The sequence below is a fragment of the Hippoglossus hippoglossus genome, chromosome 15 (assembly GCF_009819705.1).
Source record: "Hippoglossus hippoglossus isolate fHipHip1 chromosome 15, fHipHip1.pri, whole genome shotgun sequence".
NCBI classification, from domain to species: Eukaryota; Metazoa; Chordata; class Actinopteri; order Pleuronectiformes; family Pleuronectidae; genus Hippoglossus; species Hippoglossus hippoglossus.
Genome location: NC_047165.1, coordinates 4,549,718 through 4,575,741, shown reverse-complemented (window position 1 = coordinate 4,575,741; position 26,024 = coordinate 4,549,718). Strand labels below are relative to the sequence as shown.

At 41.1% G+C, this 26,024-nt stretch overlaps 1 protein-coding gene and 18 non-coding genes across 24 annotated transcripts in view; 16 read left to right on the top strand and 3 right to left on the bottom strand.

Moving 5' to 3' along the window:
• The window catches only part of LOC117775082 (LIM domain-binding protein 3-like), a 38,187-nt gene extending 17,742 nt beyond the window's left edge, over positions 1-20,445 (bottom strand). For 5 of the 6 annotated variants that reach the window (XM_034607914.1, XM_034607916.1, XM_034607917.1 and 2 more), the window contains exons 1-4: positions 20,402-20,445; positions 20,229-20,323; positions 16,853-17,052; positions 1,344-1,495 (exon numbers count right to left, since the gene is read on the bottom strand). In XM_034607914.1, the coding sequence (XP_034463805.1) occupies positions 1,344-1,495; positions 16,853-16,948 (248 nt within the window). In that variant the 5' untranslated portion in view covers positions 16,949-17,052; positions 20,229-20,323; positions 20,402-20,445. Of the gene's footprint in view, positions 1-1,343; positions 1,496-16,852; positions 17,053-17,191; positions 17,291-20,228; positions 20,324-20,401 lie in introns of those variants that run through there. The other variant, XM_034607915.1, reaches the window with a different exon arrangement.
• Positions 2,003-2,076, top strand: trnat-ugu. Its single transcript has one exon. It is a non-coding gene; the product is annotated as a tRNA-Thr (tRNA).
• Positions 2,362-2,435, top strand: trnat-ugu. The gene has a single exon. It is a non-coding gene; the product is annotated as a tRNA-Thr (tRNA).
• On the top strand, positions 2,684-2,757 carry trnat-ugu. Its single transcript has one exon. It is a non-coding gene; the product is annotated as a tRNA-Thr (tRNA).
• On the top strand, positions 2,964-3,037 carry trnat-cgu. Its single transcript has one exon. It is a non-coding gene; the product is annotated as a tRNA-Thr (tRNA).
• Positions 3,258-3,331, top strand: trnat-ugu. Its single transcript has one exon. It is a non-coding gene; the product is annotated as a tRNA-Thr (tRNA).
• trnat-agu lies at positions 5,068-5,141 on the top strand. Its single transcript has one exon. It is a non-coding gene; the product is annotated as a tRNA-Thr (tRNA).
• On the top strand, positions 5,364-5,437 carry trnat-ugu. The gene has a single exon. It is a non-coding gene; the product is annotated as a tRNA-Thr (tRNA).
• trnat-agu lies at positions 5,571-5,644 on the top strand. The gene has a single exon. It is a non-coding gene; the product is annotated as a tRNA-Thr (tRNA).
• Positions 5,912-5,985, top strand: trnat-ugu. The gene has a single exon. It is a non-coding gene; the product is annotated as a tRNA-Thr (tRNA).
• trnat-ugu lies at positions 6,533-6,606 on the top strand. The gene has a single exon. It is a non-coding gene; the product is annotated as a tRNA-Thr (tRNA).
• On the top strand, positions 7,152-7,225 carry trnat-ugu. The gene has a single exon. It is a non-coding gene; the product is annotated as a tRNA-Thr (tRNA).
• trnat-ugu lies at positions 7,771-7,844 on the top strand. Its single transcript has one exon. It is a non-coding gene; the product is annotated as a tRNA-Thr (tRNA).
• On the top strand, positions 7,978-8,051 carry trnat-agu. Its single transcript has one exon. It is a non-coding gene; the product is annotated as a tRNA-Thr (tRNA).
• On the top strand, positions 8,473-8,546 carry trnat-cgu. The gene has a single exon. It is a non-coding gene; the product is annotated as a tRNA-Thr (tRNA).
• On the top strand, positions 9,411-9,484 carry trnat-ugu. The gene has a single exon. It is a non-coding gene; the product is annotated as a tRNA-Thr (tRNA).
• Positions 10,155-10,228, top strand: trnat-agu. Its single transcript has one exon. It is a non-coding gene; the product is annotated as a tRNA-Thr (tRNA).
• trnat-agu lies at positions 10,634-10,707 on the bottom strand. Its single transcript has one exon. It is a non-coding gene; the product is annotated as a tRNA-Thr (tRNA).
• On the bottom strand, positions 12,424-12,497 carry trnat-agu. The gene has a single exon. It is a non-coding gene; the product is annotated as a tRNA-Thr (tRNA).
• Positions 20,446-26,024: the final 5,579 nt, after the last annotated feature.

Sequence of the window (26,024 nt, the reverse complement as noted above, 5' to 3'; positions counted from 1 at the left end):
CTCTGTAGAGGCCTTTAAATCCAAACTTAAACCTCATCTTTACGTCTTAATTTTTTCAGTTAGTGGCTTTGATTACTTCAGGCATGTTAACGGTTATCACTCTGCCGCTGGTCGGCCGCTGGTCGGCCGGGTCTCTGCGTCCAGGCAACGAGATTTGTGAGACTTGTTTCTTTCATAACTTAAGATCCAGATATCCACAAGGGTTTTTACTGTGAGCTGAATTATAAAATAAAACAAACAAAGAATAAAGCAGATTCACCTTGAAAATCTGCGATACTTTGCTTAAAATGAGGCTTGCTCACAATTTAACCAAATATACAATTTACCACATTTCCATCTTTCATTTCAAACACAAGAATAAGTCAAAACATATTCTGGAAATTAGTATTTGTCATTTTGTGCTGCGAGGAAGAAAAAACCCCACTATGACCCTGAAATAAAAATGAAGAAATGACTATTCCCTCTGCTTTGAGTGTGTGTGTGTGTGTGTTTTCTGTGTCACCGATTACATCAGTGCGAAGGGTAAGCAGAGGTCAAACAGCCTCTATTACATGTGCTGCTGTGTGTCCGAGCTTTACGTCTATTTCCTGACCCGTGTCTCCTGCAGTCCACCACAGGCCTCAACGTCCACTTTACACTAATGAAACAACTTAAATGACATGAAGACATGATGAACAGAAACAGGACAGAAGCCCCTCGTCCTCGGCCGGACGTCTTATCTTCATCACCCAGAGGGTTCGTGGTTATGAGCCTCTGCTCTCGGCTCTGTGTGGACCAACATTCATTTCCTCACTGAATTTATCAGATCTCCTCAGTCACAAACCTTCGGGATAAAATGAGTAAGATTTGAGTCACCAAAAACAGCCCAACATGGACGTCTGCAGAGGACATCTTTTCCCTGTGGGATTCCAACAGCAGCTAAGACTGCATACCAAAGACCAACTTCTAATTTTAGGTATAATATTAGAGTAACTGGTTCTTATGTTAGTATAACATTTCTGTCGCTAAAATAATATGTTGGAATGTTTCAGTTTTGTTTTCAGTTTTGGTGCTTCTCGATCTGAAAGCTGGTTTTCTAAGCAGGTGATCTGAAAAACCTCCTGAGAAACAGACCAAAGAAACTAACTTTTCCCCCTCGAGGCGTACGAGGAGCTCACTTGGTCAAACACAGGAGGTCATCGTGACCTTTGACCTTTTCCTATATATATATATTTCCTATAAAAATCTAATCTAGGTCATAACCCAGTTTTCTCTAGATATGTAGTTACTGCGTTCTACCCCAGCAGCACAGTGCAGAAAAATGTGCAAAAATACTTGAGTTACGTTCCACCACTGGTTCTTACTTGGACATGGTGAGTGCCAGGTTGTAATTGGCCATCTTGATCTTGTTCTGGGCCTCCAGGTGAGTCATCCCGTCGGTGCCGACGCCATCAATGGCGACAATAACATCACCCTGGATCAGGTTTCCCTGCGCCGCCTTGCTGCCCGGAGTGATCTGTGCAAACACAAACACAAAGACGTTCAGATTGTGCGTTTGTTCCCGAGGAATCAATAACTGCACAGGTGATGTAACTTGATGCTGAACAGAGTCACAGCTGCGACTTGTTTTTGTTTCGTTCTTCTTCAATCAATATCCTGGAAGTAGGTTTGTGAGTGATTAACACGTCCAGTGACACTCAGCACAGGTCAGTGCACACGTCAACCCGAATCCTTCAGGCACATAATCCAAAAACCAATTCATCAAATGGGAAAAGAATTATTCAATAAGTTCCTCATTAATATGGCGGCGTACAAAAGTGCCTTTAATCTGAAAATCCATCGCAGGTGAAGAGTTTCATTTTGACATTTACCTGAGAGAGCACAGCGAGGACACGACCCACATCACAGCACAAAAAGAGAAGCTGGAGCAGGTTTATCCCACAAACACATTTCATGGATGACCACCAGATGACTTTTCATCAGACGCTCTATTCAGAATTAACTGGACATGCAATGCTGTGAAGGCGCTGTGGCTTAGCTGGTCAAAGCGCCTGTCTTGTAAACAGGAGATCCTGGGTTCAAATCCCAGTAGTGCCTTCATGTTACTGAGGAAACCCTTTAACTTTTGCTCATGTCTGTTTATTCTGTGAATGCGTTCCGCTAGGTTCTGTGCCATATCACCCTAATGTATCTATTCCCTCCTCGCTCTCTCGCTGATCTACGCTCACATTACACGTTAACAATAAACACTAATCAGAAGTTATTAGGACACGTACATGACTAGAAGCTATTTTGTAAACAGGAGGTCATCGTGAACTTGTTTTACAGCCTCACTGTTACAGTCAGATGAGAAAATACATAATCAGGAAAGACTCACACAGAGGCGCTGTAGCTTAGCTGGTCAAAGCACCTGTCTTGTAAACAGGAGATCCTGGGTTCAAATCCCAGCGGTGCCTTCCACTCTATCAAACATGCAGTTTCTTTAACTGTCTCTTCTTCTTCCAGGTTCTTATAGATACTCTCTTTGTCTTTTAATTTTGTGTGTGATGCCAGAAACACACTACATGTATCTTTGACATTATAAATAATAAAAAAAATCAATATAAGTTCATTGATTGGTCGGGTGTCCAGAATGAAATGACTCTCTCACACCTTCATGATTTTTGTTCACTGTCTTTGGCAGGATTGTCGACAACCAGAAAGAGGCGCTGTAGCTTAGCTGGTCAAAGCACCTGTCTTGTAAACAGGAGATCCTGGGTTCAAATCCCAGCAGTGCCTTTTACACAGAGCAAACTCTCTGAATAAAGTCAGCTCTATTAAACCCCCAGTAAGGTAATTTGTATAAACAAAGAAAAAACAATACAGCTTAGTTGAAGCTTTTCCTTCCTGTTTCTGTTGAATCAAATAAACATCCTGGAGCCATGAAGTCTCCACATTTAACACAGTTTAGTAGTTTTAATGTAAGAGAAGAAGACTCACAAGGAGGCGCTGTGGCTTAGCTGGTCAAAGCACCTGTCTCGTAAACAGGAGATCCTGGGTTCAAATCCCAGCAGTGCCTGTCAGTTATTTAAAATCCTGCTTATTTAAACATCGCCTCTCTGGATCCCTGTGGTGTCTTGTGGATTTCTCTCATGAATAAACACAGTTGTTCAGTGTTTCTCGCCAGAAACAAAGTGATAGTTCTGTTTTCCAGATTAAAGTGACACTGTAATACCTTCTTTTGGTCTTTGACGAGATTGTAGTTTTAAAATGCAATATACAGTAGGCATCCACGAAGAGGCGCTGTAGCTTAGCTGGTCAAAGCACCTGTCTTGTAAACAGGAGATCCTGGGTTCAAATCCCAGCAGTGCCTTTTTGAACCCAGGATCCTGTCCTGGGTTGATGTCGTCAACCTAATGGGTTGTGAACAGAGTGTGTGAACTTTTTCTTTGGGATAAACCTGCTCCCTCCGCTCTTTTTGTGTCTGTAACGAATCAGCATAAAATCGGAAAAATTTAAATCCACATCTACGTTTAACAAACATCCGAACACGAAACCTCCTAAAACAAAGTGACAGTTTTCATCCACTACATTTGATCCTCAGCAGGATTTTCTTGCAGAGACGTCAGATTTTACCAGAGCACGACAAACGGCCTGTGATGGAAACATTACTGCGTTTTTTAAAGATTTGACCTTGTGACCTTTCACTCATGCGGCTCGTCTGTAGCCCAGAGGCCTATGTGGCGCCTCGAACACAATGACAGCACACGAGTGTTCATGTCTGAGAGTTAAAGGCCTGACAGCTGTCCATACAGCACTAACCCCTGCTGAGTCCCATCCACTCGCTCTGTTTACCCCCTGAAATCCCCCCTGACCCTCTATGCTCTGTCTTTCTCAGCACTCCTCCACAACCGCTCTATTTCCATCCACAGGAGTTATTTTAGCTCCGGTCTGAACACTGTGACCTCTGATCTCTCCACCTGGAGCAGGGGCAGGAGGGGAAAGGTGATGTAGGACCATGGTGGAGATGGGGTGATGGAAAAGGAGGCGAACTAGAAGATATAGGTGGAGATGTAGCTAAAAATGGAGCTGGGTAGAGAGGAGGAGTTCGTGCAGACATAGGACAATGAAAGAAGGTTTCCGATGTTGTATATGAGGATATATGGAGGAGCAGAAGCAGCAGGTGTGTATGCCTTGCAGGTTTTTCTCATAAATAAAGAGAGTAGGTTCAGTATTCCTCATACTACACTTCAACTACAACTCTTTAAGACCTTCACTTTTGAAGTTTAGTATGAAGAGCAGGAGCAACGTCACAAACCAAAAAGACCCTGAACACATGGCCATGTCAGTAAGAATTATTACTGTAAGAGTTACAGTAATCGTACTCTATCGTTATTCATCTGTTAGTGTGTCTGCAGGGAGAGTGACAGCAGTGATGTGAACAGACTGCAAGGAAACAGCAGACGTCTGCAGGATTATTATAAAAACAGCAGCAGCTGAGCTTTCTATAGATACACATGCACAAACTGTGAGAAAGGTTAAATAGTGCTCTGATACTTTAGCTTATCTCGCTCTCACTCATCTCACTGACATTTCCATTGAATGAGGGTTAACGGACGTGAATGAAACATCGCCCCCTGGAGATGAGCTGTTGGCTGCCCCTGACAGTGTCAGTGGCAGGATACTGGTCCAGTCCAGACTCCAGGCTCAGATTACTGGAGCAGACCCAACTGCACTGAGGGACTGATTACTGTATAAATTCAACCGAGTCAGAGCTGCGGCTGAAATGAAAACCCTCCATGATGTCACCCATTGCTTTTCGCACACCATCTCGGTCTTTTGAAACCAGAGGTAACCATATTTGGAGGAGCAGGACGGTAGAGCCTGCACCCATTGGACTCTACCAGCTGTCAATCACATGGTCTCCATGCCCCCAATGCATATAGTGATAAAAAGATGAATAAGAAAACAGTGGTCAAAGCTGAAGTCTCTGGGTTCAAGTCCAAGCATTGCTGTAACAACAACTTTAGACTACACAACATAAAGCAACACTTTCATATTCGAAGTCAACACAAATTATTCGGTAGCCGTAATAAGGCAATACAAGCAGGCGCTGTGGCTTAGTTGGTCAAAGCACCTGTCTAGTAAACAGGAGATCCTGGGTTCAAATCCCAGCGGTGCCTCATTGTGAACACTTGCAAGTCAGAACTATGATGGAACCTCTCAACCTTTTGTGTTAGACACATGGATGTTATTGGAACAAACTGTTTCAGGACAAGTCAAGAATGGACGGGGTCAGCCCCATAACAAACCAGAAAGGTACTCAGAAGACAACACCTCTGCTAATTATAGTTTACAGATGTCATCGACAGGACTGACGTTTTACATTGATGGCATTAATCACAGGCGCTGTGGCTTAGCTGGTCAAAGCGCCTGTCTTGTAAACAGGAGATCCTGGGTTCAAATCCCAGCAGTGCCTCTTTATGCATAGTTGTGGGACAAGACTAAGATGGAACCTCTCACATAGTGACAGATTTCTTACTTAACTAACTTTAACCTGATTGTACTTGCTCGGAAGCTGTAATATGACATGTAAAATACTGCTCTACAGAGGCGCTGTGGCTCAGTTGGTCAAAGCACCTGTCTAGTAAACAGGGGATCCTGGGTTCAAATCCCAGCGGTGCCTCAAATACATATATAATATTTTTTTATCAAATATGACTCAGACCTAAATATAAGTGGAAGAAGATGAATAAGAAAACACTGGTCAAAGCTGAGCTCTCTGTGTTCGAATCCAAACTTCACCTAAATAACAAATTTAACCAACACAAAATAAAGCAACACTTTCCTATTCGAAGTCAATACAACTCAAACAAGACCTTTTCTGAATTGATGACAAATCTATGTCAGTTTGAATATGAATGAAATTTAAATATGAGATCAGAAATAGAGAGGCACTGTGGCTTAGCTGGTCAAAGCACCTGTCTTGTAAACAGGAGATCCTGGGTTCAAATCCCAGCGGTGCCTTATTGTGAGCAGTTGTAGGTCAGGACTATGGTGGAACTTCCCACATAGTGACAGAACTCTTACTAAACTGTCTTTAACCTGATTGTAGTTGTTCAGTAGCTGTAATATGACATGTAAAACCTGCCCTCCATTAGATACATAGATGTGATTGGCCCATACAGTTTCAGGACAAAAGGAAACTGGTCTAAATAAGAAGGGCAAGACCCATCAACTATCTGTCTTGTCAACAGTAGATCCTGGGTTCAAATCCCAGCACTGCCTCAAACAGATCATCTCTCCTATGAAGCACCTCAGTCAGAGGTTATAATACATCTGGATAATTTAAGAAACATGGATGTGATTAATCACTAATCATTTTCCGGTCAAATCAAAAATTGTCTGAATGGACGGGGTCAGCCCCATAACTAACGAGAAAGGTCGTAAGTAGAGAACTGACCTCGGCTCATTTTAGTTGACAGATGTCATTGACAGGTCTGAAGTTTCATTATTCTACTAATGTCAATGGCTAGATTGAACTCTTAATATTTTGTATAAACTGCCACAAACAGGCGCTGTGGCTTAGCTGGTCAAAGCGCCTGTCTTGTAAACAGGAGATCCTGGGTTCAAATCCCAGCGGTGCCTTATTGTGAACAGTTGTAGGTCAGGACTATGGTGGAACTTCCCACATAGTGACAGAACTCTTACTAAACTGTCTTTAACCTGATTGTAGTTGTTCAGTAGCTGTAATATGACATGTCAAACCTGCCCTCCATTAGATACATAGATGTGATTGGCCCATACAGTTTCCGGACAAAAGGAAACTGGTCTAAATAGGAAGGGCAAGACCCATCAACTATCTGTCTTGTAAACAGGAGATCCTGGGTTCAACTCCCAGCACTGCCTCCAACAGATCATCTCTGCTTTGAAGCACCTCAGTCAGAGGTTATAATGCATCTGGAAAATTTAAGAAACATGTATGTGATTGGACTAATCATTTTCCGGTCAAATCAAAAATTGTCTGAATGGACGGGGTCAGCCCCATAACTAACGAGAAAGGTCGTAAGTAGAGAACTGACCTCGGCTCATTTTAGTTGACAGATGTCATTGACAGGTCTGAAGTTTCATTATTCTACTAATGTCAATGGCTAGATTGAACTCTTAATATTTTGTATAAACTGCCACAAACAGGCGCTGTGGCTTAGCTGGTCAAAGCGCCTGTCTTGTAAACAGGAGATCCTGGGTTCAAATCCCAGCGGTGCCTTATTGTGAACAGTTGTAGGTCAGGACTATGGTGGAACTTCCCACATAGTGACAGAACTCTTACTAAACTGTCTTTAACCTGATTGTAGTTGTTCAGTAGCTGTAATATGACATGTCAAACCTGCCCTCCATTAGATACATAGATGTGATTGGCCCATACAGTTTCCGGACAAAAGGAAACTGGTCTAAATAGGAAGGGCAAGACCCATCAACTATCTGTCTTGTAAACAGGAGATCCTGGGTTCAACTCCCAGCACTGCCTCCAACAGATCATCTCTGCTTTGAAGCACCTCAGTCAGAGGTTATAATGCATCTGGAAAATTTAAGAAACATGTATGTGATTGGACTAATCATTTTCCGGTCAAATCAAAAATTGTCTGAATGGACGGGGTCAGCCCCATAACTAACGAGAAAGGCCGTACGTAGAGAACTGACCTCGGCTCATTTTAGTTGACAGATGTCATTGACAGGTCTGAAGTTTCATTATTTTACTAATGTCAATGGCTAGATTGAACTCTTAATATTTTGTATAAACTGCCACAAACAGGCGCTGTGGCTTAGCTGGTCAAAGCGCCTGTCTTGTAAACAGGAGATCCTGGGTTCAAATCCCAGCAGTGCCTCATTGTGAACAGTTGTGGGACAAGACTAAGATGGAACCTCTCACATAGTCGCAGTTTTCTTACTTAACTAACTTTAACCGGATTGTAGTTGTTCAGTAGCTGTAATATGACATGTAAGAAACTGCTCTACAGAGGCGCTGTGGCTCAGTTGGTCAAAGCACCTGTCTAGTAAACAGGGGATCCTGGGTTCAAATCCCAGCGGTGCCTCAAATACAACTTGTTGTTTATTGTTTATCAAATATGACTCAGACCTAAATATGAGAGTAGAAGAAGATGAGTGAGAGTAAAGTGGTCAAAGCTGAGCTCTCTGGGTTCTAATCCAGCCTTTGCCTGAATAAAACTTTACACAACATAAAGCAACACTTTTTTCTTGGAAGTCGACACAAATCCAACAATTTAATAGACCTTTTCTTGTTTTATGACGAATCTATGTCAGCCCAAAACTAATGAGAAAGGTACTCAGTAGAGAACACACCTCTGCTCATTACAGTTCACAGATGTCATTGACAGGACTGAAGTTTCACTGTGACGGCACAAGAACCAATCAGAGGTGCATCGTCCATTCACTAACGTCAATGGCTGGATGTAGTCTTAATATCTTAATATGATATATAAATTACTACACAGAGGCGCTGTGGCTTAGCTGGTCAAAGCGCCTGTCTCGTAAACAGGAGATCCTGGGTTCAAATCCCAGCAGTGCCTCAACATCAGTAACAATGTGTCCAACAGCAGGTTTTGACTTCCACGTTAGAGTTAATCTTAAAAAAACTCTTAAGGAACAGCTGCATCTTTGATCTTTATGTGTTAAATTTGTGAACATCCACAAACACTGTTCCTGATCCCTCTGTGTCGAACCTCATCAAAGCCTCCTGATCTGCTCTTCAGCTGGAGAGTGTGAAGTGTATGTGGGTCAGTGCGAGGGGAAGTAGGCCACTCCGCAGCCCGCACAGGCCTCACATTGTTCGAGCCCATTGAGCAGCTTCCTGAAAGAAAAACCTTTTTTCAGCGCGGTTTATTTTAATCCGACCGGCTGAGGTGAAATAATCTGGAGGCTGAGTGACCCTGAAATCAGCTGCAGTCAGCGAACACAGACGAGCAGCCGGGGGGGTTCAGGCGTGAACGTGATGTACCAGAGGGGCTCAGCACCAGAGTGTCCAGTCACAGCTTTCATTCAGAAAAAAACGTTATAAACATAAACTGGAATCTAAAGGTCCTGTAAACTTCAGTCTCTCATCAAACGTTTATGAGCAACAACCAAAACTAACGTGTTGGACAAAAACTGCAACAACTAGATTGATTTGTCCTTTGGTTTCCAGCAGAAAGTTGATACGCTGAACTTGTTATTGAGGCCAGAAATGTTTCTTTAACTTCAAATCACGAAGAAGAGGAAAGAGGAAAAATCTCACATGTGAAACAACCGAAACATTTCAGCAGAAAACAGTCAAGTTCACAGGACTCGGTTCAAATCCCAGCAGTGTATTAAATACAATTGTCTTCTTCTGGTTTTGTGATTAGTCTGTCAGCTCGGATCTGAATTAAAAGTAAATCTGACATTAGAGGAAGGGAGGCGCTGTGGCTTAGCTGGTGAAAGCGCCTGTCTTGTAAACAGGAGATCCTGGGTTCAAATCCCAGCAGTGCCTCATCACCAGTAACACCAGCCCAACTTCACCTTGATGTTAGTATGACTTTAAAAAATCGAGGGAAGTTGCAGATTGAGCTGATAACTCTCTTTAGACTCATCACCACCACAGCTTTAACACTGTAATTTCATACGGTTCTATTTTACAAATAAGCATTTTTCCGTCTGAAATTCTCCATCGTGTGCGTCGGGTTTCGTCAGATTTAATTGACAGTGATGTGGAAACATAAACATCCACCACCGTCATCAGATATTGCTAAATTCCGAAACATGACTCGTCCACTTTGAACCACTGAGAAGAGGAAAGAGGAAAATCTCACGTGTGAAACCATCAAAACATTTCAGCAGAAAATATCTGTCTGATCCAGAGGACGCTTCAGTTTCCATCAACACAGATATGATAAAAAGATTTTAAAATGAAGTTGGTCACTGAGCAGCAGCCATCGTTAGTTTCCTGCTGATGGAGGCAGATCTGCTCTGTGAGGAACCAGTTTCTGTCTGTGGTTGGTTTCACTGGTAACTGGACCTCGTCCACCGTCATGATTCTGGTTTAGTTACTGACTGTTTGTGTTCATCTGTGTCTTCACAGGATGACAAAACTCACAATGGATGGTCCTATCCTATGTATATCAGCTCAGATATGAGTTAGACCTAAATATGTAAGTAGAGGCGGCGCTGTGGCTTAGTTGGTCAAAGCACCTGTCTAGTAAACAGGAGATCCTGGGTTCAAATCCCAGCAGTGCCTCAAATACTTGTTTAAAAAGTAATGAAATGTCTGCTGTTACCAGATATCTCACAGCTTTGAGCTATTTTAATGAAAGTTGTGAACATCCACACAGTGCTGTTGAGTTCTCTGGGTCGCATCCCCTCAGCGTCTTTCTTATCTGCTTCTTCTTCTTCTCTCAAATTTAACTCTCATTAATTTGGGTCTTTACCAAAACCAAGAGGTTTTCTTCCAGTGTTAATCAAACGTTTGATTTGGGTTAACTATGAAAATTGTAACAGCGTATTTCAAACTAGAATGTGACTCAGTGAAGCTCAGACCTCCACAATAAAAAACTAAAATAGAATCTCCTTAAGAGAGGTAATGAAATAGGTTCTTTTTTTTTTGCTGAAAGAAAAAGATAGCATCTTTGAAGATGAGTAAATCAGGCACTGCTGGGATTTGAACCCAGGATCTCCTGTTTACTAGACAGGCACTTTAACCAACTAAGCCACAGCGCCTCGGGCTACTTTAAAAAGTCTCCTACTAAATCCTCACTTATCTCTTATCTCATTCATTCTAGAACAAGGCAATATTAGGAATGTATCTGTAAACATGTCAGTGAAACACAGAGTGAACACTGTTTGAGTTTCAGTTGAGCTGCAGCTCCACAGGAAGTGATGTCATGATGTCTGCGGCGCTCTTTAAGGGTCCATTGGAGATAAAAATGTGAATCTGGAATTTCTTACGCACACAAAGACTCGACAGCAGCGACACACTGTAACAGTAGATGTGAGACGCAACAGTTAGGTAACTGATAAGACGTGTGTGTGTGTGTGTGTGTGTGTGTGTGTGTGTGTGTGTGTGTGTGTCTCAGTGACCTTCAGAAGCTAAAAACAGCCTCCTTGCTGTCAGCAGCTCGAGCCGCTCGCTGATACACTGCAGGTCTGAGTGAGCAGAGGAGGCTGCTGCTCTAAAACACACAATATACTGACGTTAGTTTACTGTAACACAATGCTACAGTAACTCACACTTAAACTTCTGGTTGCTTCTTTGGTCTCTCTGATGTCATTCAGTGTCTCTTTGCATCTCTGAAGTCAAAATGCATCTCTTTGTAGTCACTTTCTATCTCTGTGTATTTGTTTTGTGCCTATTTGCTGTCACAGTGTATCTATGTATATTTGTTTTGTCTCCTTGTAGTCGCTTTGTCACAATTTGTGGTCGTTTTGCATCTTTTGGCATCTCTGTAGCCATTCATTGTCTCTTTGGCGTCGCTTTGCATGTCTTTGTGATCATTTGATTGACTTTCCCACAACCAACTTTAAGTTTCTGGTCCTGCTGCCTCCCATTATCTTCCTCTCTGTAACATGACGACATAAACTGCAGTGACACCGACAGAAATCCTGGTCATTCTTTCAGTAAAGTACAGTGACTAGAACATGGATCCTTTTCAGGACGCTCAGGGAAACCTGTGCAGCTGTAACAGGACGCAGCGATGAGAGCTGAGTCAGGTCCATGTGTTACAGCCGGAGCTCAGCTTTCACACAGACTGTGAAACTTTATTAGAGCAGCTCAGAGGACACTCGGCTGAGCGTTGGCTGAACGTTGGCTGAGCGTCGGCTGAACAGTGTGGACTGCCTGAGACCGTCATGCAGAACATTTTAACTGATGCTGTTCATGTTTGCTGTATGACTGAGTCGGCAAATCTCATCAAGCAATAATAACTTTATTATTCTGTGTCTGTATTGAGACTAAAATCCACACAGTGTCAAATACTGATATGAACGTTTCCTCTTTAATGTTCCAACACTGACACGAAAATCTGAATAAATCTGCAGTGATTACAAAATGTTTTTCATTATTTCAAAATGCAGAGAATGTGAAGGTGAAGTTGAGCTCACGTCCTTCAGCAGCTGCAGTATTTATTCCATCATTCATGTTTTTATTAGATATTTAATCCACTTTTCTTATCGCACTGATCTAAGTGTTCATGTTTCTGATAAGTTTGGTTTTAATTAGTTATTTGATGATATAAAAACGGGCGACAAAAACGTGTCTTGTAAAGTCAGAGCGACTTAAGTTGTTTCTGTGAAGTTTTGTTTAGGAGAAGATGGAAAACATGAAAACAGCCTGAATATATGACAGTGAGTGTTTTGATCAGACTGTTTAATTTGTGCAAATGCAACAACCTATATGTTAAACACAGAACTTCATCATAGATAAATATAATAGTTTAAAGGCACTGCTGGGATTTGAACCCAGGATCTCCTGTTTACTAGACAGGCACTTTAACCAACTAAGCCACAGCACCTCTTGTAAAGACATCTGTGAAATCAGGTCTGAACTTAAATGATGAAAGACTGAGACAAGTGAGTTTCAAAAGAAAAAGACTCATTCATCCTTTTTTTTTACTCTGTCTGAAAGTTTTGATTCAGGTAGACTGAAACAAACTCTTTTCTAGTTGATCTTAGAATATAGAAAATGTATTTAGTACGTGATACTCAGGCTGGTCTTTTCTATTTGTCTCTCTTCAGCCATCTTTGTTGTAGTCCAAACATTGTTTTAATGAGAAAATAAGAGAATTACTTGTGCTCATCATTGTGGAACAGATGAAGTTCTCTCCTCCGAGCGTCGTATTCTCTCATGACCACAAACTCAGAGCGTCTGTGACATTTCAGTGGGGCCGCAGGTTCACACGGCTCCGCAGAGGAAATGTCATTCTGCTTTATTTCACAGTTGAGCGATACGGCAAAGAAAAGAGCTGTTTTCTTAACCTGCAGCAGATCAGTGCAGCTGAGCTGAGAGGAAACCTGCCGGGAAATCTGAGGACATCCACGTCTTCACATTTCAAAATGTGAAAACGGGAGATGTGTGAAACATGAAAAGGCCCTCGGAGTTAGTGAATCTCTGCATTAGACAAGAATCAAAATGAAGAACATGTTTATAAAATCTGGGAACATTCACATGTTCACCACATACTGTTATACACCCCCCTGGGTAAAGAGCAGCAGATCGACTCTGATTCCCGTCAATCCCACCTTCTCCTCTCAGCTCCCTGGACCTTCTGCTCTGAACCTGTGGAAACAACCAACCAAACCCGGAGGGATGACGGGAAGCGTCAGCCGTCCCTCGCTTATCCAGACGCTCACTGACGGCGCTGCAGGAAACGCAGCGTAAATCCACAGCTGTCATAACGACGGCAGATTATCACCACATGGCACCGAACATGGGGACGCAGATATCTGTCAAACAAAGTGTGTGTGCGTGTTTATTTCCGTCATTGGATAGTAACATATTTGCAGTGAACAGCTGCAGATTTGTGTGTTTGAATGTGTGTCTAACAGGCTTGTCCACACATACACACACACAAAGATTTACAGTACCGACTTTGTGCAGGGTGACTGATGGAATATATGGAAAACATGCTCTGTTGAACCCTGAGTAGAGTCTGTCAGGCAGACCCCACAACCTCCATCCATTAGGAGACGTTGGTGAATACACACTGACGTCCATGAAGTCACCACAACTTTAGAAGCTTCCTCACATTAAAGCAACATTTTATCTTAATGTATTATCTTGATTAAAGTTTAGTTTGATGGTTCAGTGAGTGTGAATATGGAGAATGTTTCCTCTTTCATTCCCTGAATGTAACTTCGATCTCCTGTGAGAAGTGTGGAACTGACTGAGAGTCACAGCTTCAACTGTCAGAATCAAGTCCAGCAAGTTGAAGAGTGAAGCTGAACTGGAGATCAGTTAAAAAGACTCAGAAGTTATTAAAAACCAGTGTTTATCTCCAATGTTCAGCAGGAAACTTTTAAAATATGAAGACTTCTTCATATTCAAAGAATTTCCATCATACCAATGATCTCCTCGGATTGTTTGGATTCAACATGTGATGTTTCATGACCAGTAAAATCTTTCTCACTGTTAAAACAGCTTCCAAGATGGCTGCATGGTGATGTAACAGGAACAGAGACAGGACCGAACAGAGGGAAGCTGCTCGTCAGCTGTTCCTGAATGACTGAGCCTGCTGACAGTGTGTGTGTGTGTGTGTGTGTGTGTGTGTGTGTGTGTGTGTGTGTGTTGCAGCTGCTGGACGTCATTGTGTGACTGAGGACAGACAGATGATCAATTTCTGATTCGTTGATTGCATTGATTACATCATTGATTGATTACTTATCAATACTATTGTTTGTTTAACCTGAACTGAAACAGCCACTTCTGGAAAATCCTTAAACCTAAACCTGCCGTAAAGTCAGGTTCAGTGAGTTATCTTTTCATCAACTACATTTCCCAGGGAAGTCTTGAACTGTGTAATCTTTACTACTCAATTACATTTAGTCACAAATATTGATTTTTATAATTATCAGTGAAGTTCTGCAGCTAAGTTTATGATTTCTGAGCAGATTTATAAACTGCAATTCACATCTGAGTTAAGTGGAAAGTCTCAAGGAATCTAAAAATATATGTTTCATGTCTGAGGGTTTGAAGGGTGAGATGTGTGATGCAAATTGCAGCAATCATCTGCTGTGTGTGTGTGTGTGTGTGTGTGTGTGTGTGCGTGTGTCTGTGTGTGTGTGTGTGTGTGTGTGTGTGTGCGTGTGTGTGTGTGTGTGTGTGTGTGTGAGACACTGCTGCGTCAGCGTCATCAGACAATCTACCAGCACTGATTGCCTGTTGTTTGGAGCTGTTTTGATATTAACCTCACATCTTTTGAACAAGGTCTTCACCACCATTAATAATTTTCTTTGTGCACAGCGATGATGTCAGTTATAACTCAAATATCAAGCATTTTCTTTATTAAAGTGCCAGTTTTGAGGAAAAACGTGTTAATTTAGTCACTTTTCCAGCATGAACACATCACTCAACAGCTGAGAGTGAATGTAGAGAATATATGATATATTTTCTTGTTGTTTAAAAATGTCAGAGATGTGCATCATTGTGTGAACCTCTCATCTGCAGCAGCAGACACACTCAGACCACTTCACACCCTCTTCTCTGAGGATTACTTTTTCTCAGAATCAAATCTTTTCCAGAAATCGATGTCAATGTTTTTAGGCTCCTTGCTCCTCAAACCCAGAAACATGTTTCCATCAGCCTGCTCCTCCACTGAGGCTCAGCTGTCAGATCACCAACACCCAAAAACTAAATCCTCCGTCACCTCAGTGGCAGCTTTAAAACAGTCTCCATGTTGTTTCTGCTGGATGAACATGCAGCACACAAGGGATCAGAGGTCACAGTGAAGAGAAGACACTTAGAACACCATCCATCCAGTCCACTCATCATCTCATTCACATCCTCCGCCTCCAGGGTCCTCCCGTGTTTCCTGTACTACGCACATGCTCATCCCCGATCAACCCTGATGACATCACGAGGGGTTAAAGCGACATTAAGCTACTCACATATTTCTTTCTCCACTTGTTGTGCATGGTCAACCACAGTGTGGGCAGAGCAGGCAACTGACTGGGGCCCCGAGCTGAGAGGAGACAAACAGCTGATCACGTTACTTCACAGAAATGACAATGACTTGTGCAGGGCCCCCCAGGTCCATTTAGCCTGGTTCCCTCAAAGTCCCTTGAAACGTCCCTGTACACGAAAATACTAATTTGTTCATTTTTCAATCAAAGAACATTTACGCCTTTCTGTTTTGCAACAGCTTTTTATAGACTTCCACATATAAACAACCTTGAAAATCTGCAGATTTCCTCTCACAATCAATATACATATATATTGATTGTAACCCTGCTAAACACCAACAAAAAATGGACGTATAGAGCTTGTGTTGGGGAAAAGAAAACAGAAAATGAACTCCCTGGCATCTTTCAGACATTTAGCCGAAGCAGAATGAACCTCAAGCCCAACAAGCAGCCAACAGAGAGAAGGTCAAAGGTCAAGGATCCCAGCATCCAGACAACAGTTGCAGTAAATAATCTGTGACTGAAGAAGCGCACGGTGAAGCAGAGGGAAGAGAAGTGTTTCCTCTCTTTTTATTCCTGCTCCGTCTATTCAGAGACGAAGCTGTGAAACCAACACCAGCTCCAGTTTTAGGCCCCGGCTCTGCTTTCGGCCTCCCTGACAAATCCTAGCAGCCGTCACGCCCTCCGGGGCTGACGGGGGCCGACAAAGGGGCCACAGGGTTTAAAATCCACCACAAATCAGTGCTTATTATCAAAATGAATCAAAAACACAGCAGGGTCAGATTTAAAGGATGACAGATTTTTTACACTGGTTTCCATTCATTTCAATGGACAGACGGAGGTCTTTGAGGCTGATTTCCATTTTCAGATGAATCAGAATGAATGAAAAACAACTGCAGACATCTCCTTATCAAATCATCACGTTCCTACAAGTCTGTGGAACCTTGTTTTCTGAAAACACGTGAACAAATAGAACCGTGTACACAAGAAGTTACATTTTGTTTGCAGTGGCTGGAAGAGACGACAGGAAATGAGGTGCAGAACATGCAGAAAAATCTCCAATCAGAGACTTTGCAATCCTGGTTCGTTCCCCCAGCCGACCCGCCTCGTTCTGTCTTATTTCAAGATCCAGACACACCTCAATTTGAGCTGAATCGCTATTTATGATTTTCTTACTGCACCAACAGATTCCATCACTTGTTCTTCAGCAAATAAGATGTTTAGTGTCAGTTTTTCAGCTGGTTCTTACCCTGGAGATGGTCAGCGGCATGTTGAAGTCCTTCCCTCCCTGCAGCCTGAAGCCCCAGGGGCCGGGGCCGGGCAGCGTCACATTGTAGGAGCTCATTCTTCCAGGTGAAACTTTAAAGATCCTCTGAAGTGGTCGACGACAATTGAACCAAACTTTTTTTTTGGAAGGGACGGGAGCGAAGGGCCGGCGCCGAATAGCCTCTGAAAGGAGACAGGTGAGAGGTGTGAGACACAAAAACTGACGTGACACTAAAAAACTGTGACCAACACACAAGCCCAAAGACTCAGAGAGAACGAGTCAGGGAAGAGGAAGAAGCAGAGAGAGGAGAAAGAAGAGGACCTGCCTGCTCAGACGAGCTGAAGTGACAGCCTAAGAATAGCCAGAGATAGCACTGTGTGGCATTGTGTGTGGGGGGGGGGGGTGGAAGGGTGAGGCAGGGTGAGGCATGGCAGGGGGGCCGAGGGGAAAGGAGGGGGGGTTGGACTTATATGGCGTGAAAGGGGACCCCTGGTATGTCCGGCTCGCCGTGATTCACCGGGGCCAATATAGACCCAGCAGATTCTTCTAGACACCCCCGCCCTCACCCACCCTCACCCCTATAACGCCAAGGGTCTCCCTCGGATCCAATCAGGGGCGACGCCAGGAAACGTCTCATTACCTTTGTGACGATAAAGCTGAAACAGAAAGGGCACAAGTTTAGTGTCTTCGATTCCTGAAAGGTCAGTGGCAGATGGTTATTACGGCAAGGTCGCGGGTTCAAATCCTGCCACCACATATCACTCCCGGAGTTGCCTTCGACCAAACCGAGACCGAACAGATTCTTTTGTTTCAGGTTTAGTTTCCTTCACTTTTTCATTCATCATCTTTATTTTCCTGAATAATCGCCCCCCCGGGAGATTTCTGATTGAACGATTTAACACAAACTAAACATAGACGTAGTGTTGAATGTTTCAAACGATCAATCTTAATCCTGTAAACAGCAGGACATGTTTGTTGGGGGATGCTTTCATCCAGATCTGGTGCTGTAGTAAGAATCTGGGCAGCGGGAGGGAATCAAAACAAACTAATGAGGGAACGAGTCTGATGTGTTTTAAACTATAAATCCTGTCAAATCACAGCATCAGTGGTGTGTGTGAAAACATTCTGAGGATGAGTAAAGTGTTATAATGTGCAGGAGTGACAACAGGCAGATCTGAGGCACGGTAACAGATGCATGTGGGGCTTTTATTTTGGCAGGTGATAACAACAGGTGAGGATTTCCTGACACACACACAAACACACACACACACACACACTGCTGAGTGGTCAGTATGTGTGAGGTTTCATGTGAAGAGGACCGAAATATATCTTAGTTTTATCATTTATACTCACCTCATTAATTTGATTATTCATTATTTTGACATGTACTTTGACTATTAAATTATGTCCAAGTCCCACCTGTTAACATGGAGAGGGCAGGATTTAAGCAGTGATGGGATGTAACGAAGTACACTTACTTTGTTACTGTATTTAGATAAACCTTTTACGCATCTGTACTTTAAAGTAGATTTCTTTTTCCAAGTACAAATAAAATGGATTAGGAGGAGGCCCCCACAGAGACTAGCTACACTCAGCAAGTACTTATATTTTTGATACTTAAAAGTATGTTCAAAAGCAAGAAATTACTTAATTTTACACAAGCAGAAGAGTTGATGAGGTACTTTTACTTGAATAAATTTGGTCTATTTATTTGTACTCCCTCCAGCACTGGGTTTATGACCTATACTGCAGCCACCAGGGGGCGATCCAGATGTTTTGGCTTCACTTTTGGGAACGGTCATGTCGTCCATCTTTATGAATCCTGTGGGTTGAAGGCAGGACAGACATGGCCACTGTGTGGAAAAATACTGACATTTTAAACGTATGTAGGTAACAGAGGGACAGCCCGAGCTGCTCAGCCTCTTAAATCACCTGCTAAGTTTAGATGCCTTTGTCACAGAGGAATCTGACAGAGACAACCTGGAGATGGTACATTCCCAGCATGCATCTGGCAACCACACAATGGTTTTTAAGGTAAAATATGTAAGAACGCAGTAGTTACTTTTTATTTTCTTCTGAGTTCACTGGATAGCAACCATAGACTGCAAATAAATATGGATTCCACTTCTAACTGTAAATTGAGACCAAATATTTCAAATATGGGTGCTGCCATCTTGCCCTTTGGATGTCTTTTGGAGTCTGTGCAGTAGTGATTGTGCAGTAGAATCAAAGTCACGCGGATAAACTACATATATATCAAGAGGTAGTCTCAGCTGTCAATCAGGATGTTTTAGCCCGTTGGATATAATCAAACAAGTAATTAAAACCAAACTGATCAGAAACATGAACACTTGAACAAACATCAGTGTGATAAGAACTACCTAAAACTAAGGAATCCATTTTTGACAAACATTTATTATGGCTGCAAATACCTGGCAAGCCAATCTTGAATTTTGGGGGTTTGGTCCATGTCCCATCTGCTAATATTGAGGAGGTGGGTTTATGACTGCAACCAGCCACCGGGGGGCAATCTAGATATTTTGGCTTCACTTTTAGGAGCCATCATGTCTTCGGTCCGTAACCTTCCTCCCTCCTCATCAGGTCATTTTTATTTACTGATCCGACCTTTGCCACAAGCAGCTCAGTTAAGAAGCTGTTTAAAATGACAAACTATTCACAAGAGCTCGGGGGTCAGTGCAGCTTTAATAATGCTAAAGGATCACACACACACACACACACACACAAACACACATTTTCCTTTTCCAAACTTTAATGATTTTGCCTGAGAGCTGTTTTAACATGTTGATCCCATAACTATATTATATAACTATAATATGTTCAAAAGGATCTTTAAATAGTCTTTGAACGCTGCAGTGAGCAGGAAGTAAATGTAAAGAAAGAACTATTACGTTTTAAAACTATAAATCTAACATTGTCATTGTTTTACTGCTCATCTTACTAGTAATTGTATGCGTGTCTGTTTTGTATTTATGTTTATGTGCTTGTGCTTGGAATTGTTTTATCACCTGTTGACCTCTTTACTGCCTCTGTCCTTCATGTCGTAGTTATTTCATTGATATATTATTTATGCTCCGTTTGTGCTTCTGTGTTTTTCACCTGTGTTTATATGTTTATATTTTTATCGACCTGCTGATGAAAACTGTCCTGTATGACTGAATCTGACATGTTCACATGTTGGACACATGTTCATTAATGTCTAGTGTTACTTTTAGATGAATAAACATAAAGATGAATGAATAAAACCTAATTTTAATGATAATCAAACAGTTTTTCAGGTTGAATTCCAGTGTTTGTAGCTGATGTAGTTGAAGCTGAATAAACTGACTCTACTGTTCACCTGCTCTCAGGTGTGTCACCGCCCGCCTGCTCCTGCTGCCTCCCGCACTCCGCCCAGCAGCAGGGCCGCACCGTGCACAGAACCCAGCGAACACCCTGCAAATAAAATTAACCGAATAAGTTAAAGTTATAAAAACAGGTACACTTGATTTCCAGGCCTGGAGTCTAACTGACCAGCAGCAGATTCAGCGGGGGACAGCTCCCGGTGTGACCCGGCCTCCGGCGCTGAGAGCCGGGCGAGCGGTGCCACTTGTTGCCGGCTGGTGAAGATGATGGCGGGGCGGGTGGAGGGATTAAACCCGGACTGAGCAGCGGGACAGACGCCGACAGAGACGGTGTGGAAACGGGTAAAGAAGTGAAAACCTGCCGCTGAGTCTCTCACTGAAGCTCCGTGAACTGTCTCACACCGAGCGGACTTTCTACGGCCCGTAGTCCGGGATCCTGCTCCGGTGCCCGGGCCGGGCAGAGCAGCAGGGCGGCCGGGAGGAGGAGGGAGGCCGGGAGGAGGAGGAGGGGGAGGCCGGTGGATTTACAAGAGCTGGGTTTATATTTAAAGAGGCAGGAGTCAGTCAGAGACTGGAGGATACAACCATAGAGTGTGTATAAAGATAAAACCAGGTTCATAGACTGTATATAAAGATAAAACCAGGTTCATAGACTGTATATAAAGATAAAACCAGGTTCATATCATAGATTGTGTATAAAGATAAAACCAGGTTCATAGACTGTATATAAAGATAAAACCAGGTTCATAGACTGTATATAAAGATAAAACCAGGTTCATATCATAGATTGTGTATAAAGATAAAACCAGGTTCATATCATAGATTGTGTATAAAGATAAAACCAGGTTCATACCATAGACTCTATATAAAGATAAAACCAGGTTCATAGACTGTATATAAAGATAAAACCAGGTTCATAGACTGTATATAAAGATAAAACCAGGTTCATATCATAGATTGTGTATAAAGATAAAACCAGGTTCATATCATAGATTGTGTATAAAGATAAAACCAGGTTCATACCATAGACTCTATATAAAGATAAAACCAGGTTCATAGACTGTATATAAAGATAAAACCAGGTTCATACCATAGACTGTATATAAAGATAAAACCAGGTTCATATCATAGATTGTGTATAAAGATAAAACCAGGTTCATACCATAGACTCTATATAAAGATAAAACCAGGTTCATACCATAGACTGTATATAAAGATAAAACCAGGTTCATACCATAGACTGTATATAAAGATAAAACCAGGTTCATATCATAGATTGTGTACAAAGATAAAACCAGGTTCATATCATAGACTGTGTATAAAGATAAAACCAGGTTCATACCATATACTCTATATAAAGATAAAACCAGGTTCATACCATAGACTGTATATAAAGATAAAACCAGGTTCATAGACTGTATATAAAGATAAAACCAGGTTCATATCATAGATTGTGTATAAAGATAAAACCAGGTTCATACCATAGACTGTATATAAAGATAAAACCAGGTTCATATCATAGATTGTGTATAAAGATAAAACCAGGTTCATACCATAGACTCTATATAAAGATAAAACCAGGTTCATACCATAGACTGTATATAAAGATAAAACCAGGTTCATACCATAGACTGTATATAAAGATAAAACCAGGTTCATACCATAGACTGTATATAAAGATAAAACCAGGTTCATATCATAGATTGTGTACAAAGATAAAACCAGGTTCATATCATAGACTGTGTATAAAGATAAAACCAGGTTCATACCATATACTCTATATAAAGATAAAACCAGGTTCATACCATAGACTGTATATAAAGGTTCATATAAAGATCATTCAGGTATTAGGAAACACAAAGGCATGTTCCAGACATTTTTATATCTCAAGATAAAGTGGAAAAGTCGAGAAAAAGTCAGGATAATTTCTTCTTAACGCTTTCAGTTTCGATAATTAAGTAGAAATGTTGAGAAAAAAGTCAAAATGTCACTTAGTAGTTTTATTTATTTTTTTGTACTGATATGTACGGTGTCCGAGAGAACTTAAAAAAAGTTGAAATGTCGAGAACAGAGTTGAACTAAATTATAGTTTAATTTTATCTGAGAGTTTCTTTTCAAGAATAAAGTTAAAATGTCGAGAAAAATGTGAAAAGTTGAGAATAAAGTCAACATTTTAAGAATTCTAATTTCGGGAATTGTCAAAATGTCTGGGAAAAAAGTCAGAGTCTAGAAAAACTCTTTCACTGTTGTAACCGCAGCTGTTACATCTGTGACCTATTTCAATGTGATGTTGTCTTTTTCACCTGAAACAGATATTTCATATAAATAGTTTACGCTGAACAAAAGTTTGGACTCGCCCACAAAACTTCTTTGACACAAATGAAGAGGTACACACTGAATAATAGATATTTATTTAGAAAAATAAATAAGACCAACACAGGAGTGACAAATCATCAATAAATCCTCTTCCCATTTTCAAACATCAACCCTTCGGAACAGAAACTTCAATACACAAGAACTACTATATCAAACACCTGCGTTTATATTCAGTATCATTACTACACTGTTGTGCGGTGTGGAGATTTACTGCATTATACTGCTGATTTACCATATACTGCACTTTCTGCCATCACACTCCAGCAGAAAATATTAGGAAAATATGCAGAGGTTGAGGTTTGTGTTGCTAACAGGATGGAAGTGAATATACATATTTGAATCAAAGCCATCAGCGCAGTTTGAAAGTTGTAGGGCTGAACCTTTCAGAATATGTAATCTGATTATCTATCCTTCCGGCTTTAAACTACAACAATGTATTTACGCTAAAGCAGTTAATCTTGATAAGGTTACGCTGGTGGTATAATTCAGCTAATTGAACAGTTTATTGTAGTTTATCTAAAGTGAAAATATTTTAGCTGTATGTAAACTAAAGCTAAACTCACATGCCAGTTAAAGACATTTTGGGTAATGTTGCATTTCAGTGTAAGTTAGTTCTATATCAGCCAGTTTAGTCTTTACCAACAAAGCTTGTTTGGTTTGGCAAAAAATTGCTGAGTTGGTGTAGCTAACAGTAAAGCTGCTAATATATTTGGTTTTAGCTCGTATTCAAGATAAAGCATCTAATCTTAATCAAGGTTATAGGTTAGCTAACAGTTTGTTGTAGTTTAGCTATAATGTAAAAAGCTTTTAGCTAAAGGTAAACTAAAGCTAAAGTAACAGACCAGTTTTAGACATTTTGACTTACGTTGCCTCACAGATTATCTTAGTTCTACGTTCGCCAGTTTAGTCTTTACCCACAAAGTGTAGCTAACAGTTTATCCGCTGAAATATATGGTTTTAGCCTGTGTTCAAGCTAAAGCAGCTAATCTCAATTAAGGTTATAGGTTAGCTAATTAAAGTTTGTTGTAGTTTAGCTTTAACGTAAAGAGGTTCGAGCTAAAGGCAAACTAGTTAATGGAACAGACCAGTTTAAGACATTTTGAGTAACGTTGCCTCAGTTTATTTTATTTCTTCGTTAGCCAGTTTAGTCTTTGGCCCCACAGATGGTTTGGTAAAGCCTTAATTTGGATTATTTATTGCTAATATTACAACACTTTAACAGCCCAGTTAGCATCTACAACATATTAGTAATGTTAGCTAAATACTAGCTTAGCCACAAGACACACTAGCATGGCTCAGATTAGTGAACAGTTCGACATTACAGCTTTTTATCGGTTAAGACTGCTACAATCTTTAGTTTAAGTTTTGTTGAGGTTTTGTTGACTTGGTTGCATTGGTGAAAATCTGTCATGAGAGGAAATCCGTACGTGTTTTGTGAAAACATTCAATTAGACTGTTGGGGAATGTTCGTTAACTCCACACAGACCAACAGGTACGATTGGCTTTTCAAGAGCCACTTTACAATCAACAACAATATCCCTTTTAACCGCCGGTACGAACACCAACAACATCACAATCACATTCCACTAAATCACCTTTCAGCAAAATATACAATTTAAAGATGCAAATAGGAAAATGAAATAAAGAGAGGGAGATAAAAACAAACTGAACAACACCAGAACACGGGGACCTTTTGAAAACCATTAAAAATAATTTGTTTCTTAACAAAAGTGCATTTGCAGGCCTCAGGGCTTCCAGCATGAGGGGATTTGAGTAAGAAAGAAAACAGACATTTTGGAAAATCCTACTGATTGTCACTGTACCAAGATATTATCCAAATCTGATATCAGATGGAAACACTTTCATGGGTCTTGGACGTGTTTAGCCTGGATCAGCACAAAGACTGGAGGCAAGAGGTTAGCTTAGCTCCAATAAAGTGGAAAAACACCCAATCTCAGTACTTGAATCTGGCAGCAATGATCCTTAAAAACTAGCTGTAATTGAATACTCTCCAAACTTTTTGGTCACGCTGTGGTTTGAGAATGTTTGAGAATGTTTGTGTATAGTTTGGTACATTTGTCGGTAAACTCCGTCCTGTGCTGTCCACCTAACTGCCTGTTAAAAATGTTAATTCATGCCAAAACCATTTGTTCATAATAACAAAGGCAGATTTAGCATTGAAGTAACATTTTAATATACAATTATTTCAGATGGTACAAGACAAAAGCCGCTATCTATTTGACTAAAAATGTATTATTTTCACTGAAATGTCAAAACCAGAGTTTTATTAGCTAAAGAAACTACCATCCACGCTCTTTAAAGACACAGTATTTTTCTTACCATATGGAGAGAGGGTAAGTAAACAGTCAAATTTAAAGTTGGGTTCAATCTCACATTTATGTTTAACTCACAGCGAACCCCTGTCACATCACTCTGAGAACTGAGCTGGAAAAAACACAACAGAAGAATTCAATCAAAAGCAACAGACAATAAAAATACAAACAGAAAAATTGCAAAAATGTGCTGCAAATAAATCTCAACACACAATTAATTCATATTAACACTTTGCTTTTTCTTAAAACTTGAGAACACTTTCGCTGGAGGGAAACGAGGAACTCGTCTAAAGAGAACAAAACATGAAACATCACGAGTCGTTATTTAAACGTTACGAATCAGGGACAAGAAAGGAGGAGCAGGAAAACTATTTTCTTTAGGTTAAAGATTAAGTTAAAGAAATAAAGGAAACACTATCAGATATTCGTTTGTCTTCAGTTGTATAATAAGCAGTTTCAAATTAAATAAACTGTGTCTCACTTCAGGGGCCGCATCCTTCTGAAGCCTCATTTGTAGACCAATTACGTCACAGCAGCGGGATAAGAATGTCCCAATTCGAAGGCTCTGACAAATGCGGCCGACAAATGTGTCCTTCCATCCCCAAACAACGGAAGATGTCAGAAGAATTTATTTTTAAATGAAAGTACTCAACCGAACAGCTTGGAAAATATTTCCAACATCTTTAATGAACCAAAGAACGTTTTCATCCGTAGCTTTGTTGCTAGGCCATGGCTGTAAGGGTGGGACAAGCTGGAGGCTAGTCTCATTTCGTTTCGGCCGATGTGGTCTACGCAGTCATTGGAGGATGTAGTGGATGTCGGCTACGTAGAGCCGGTTCATCTAAGGTGGCAGTCGCTGACTTGAGACACGGCTATAGTTTCCTGAATTGATGTTAAAACATCCTCCACTGATTAGACTTCCCCTCTGAAATGTGTGTGTGTTTTCTTTAAATCTGTGTGTTCTCTCTGAGGTCTAATCATCCAGAAGAACTAAAAACACCCGTGTGAGTGTGCAGGGTCTTTACAAACAGCAATCATCATTAAAAAAACGATTAAAAAGTACTAAAAGTATATAAGAGTGAG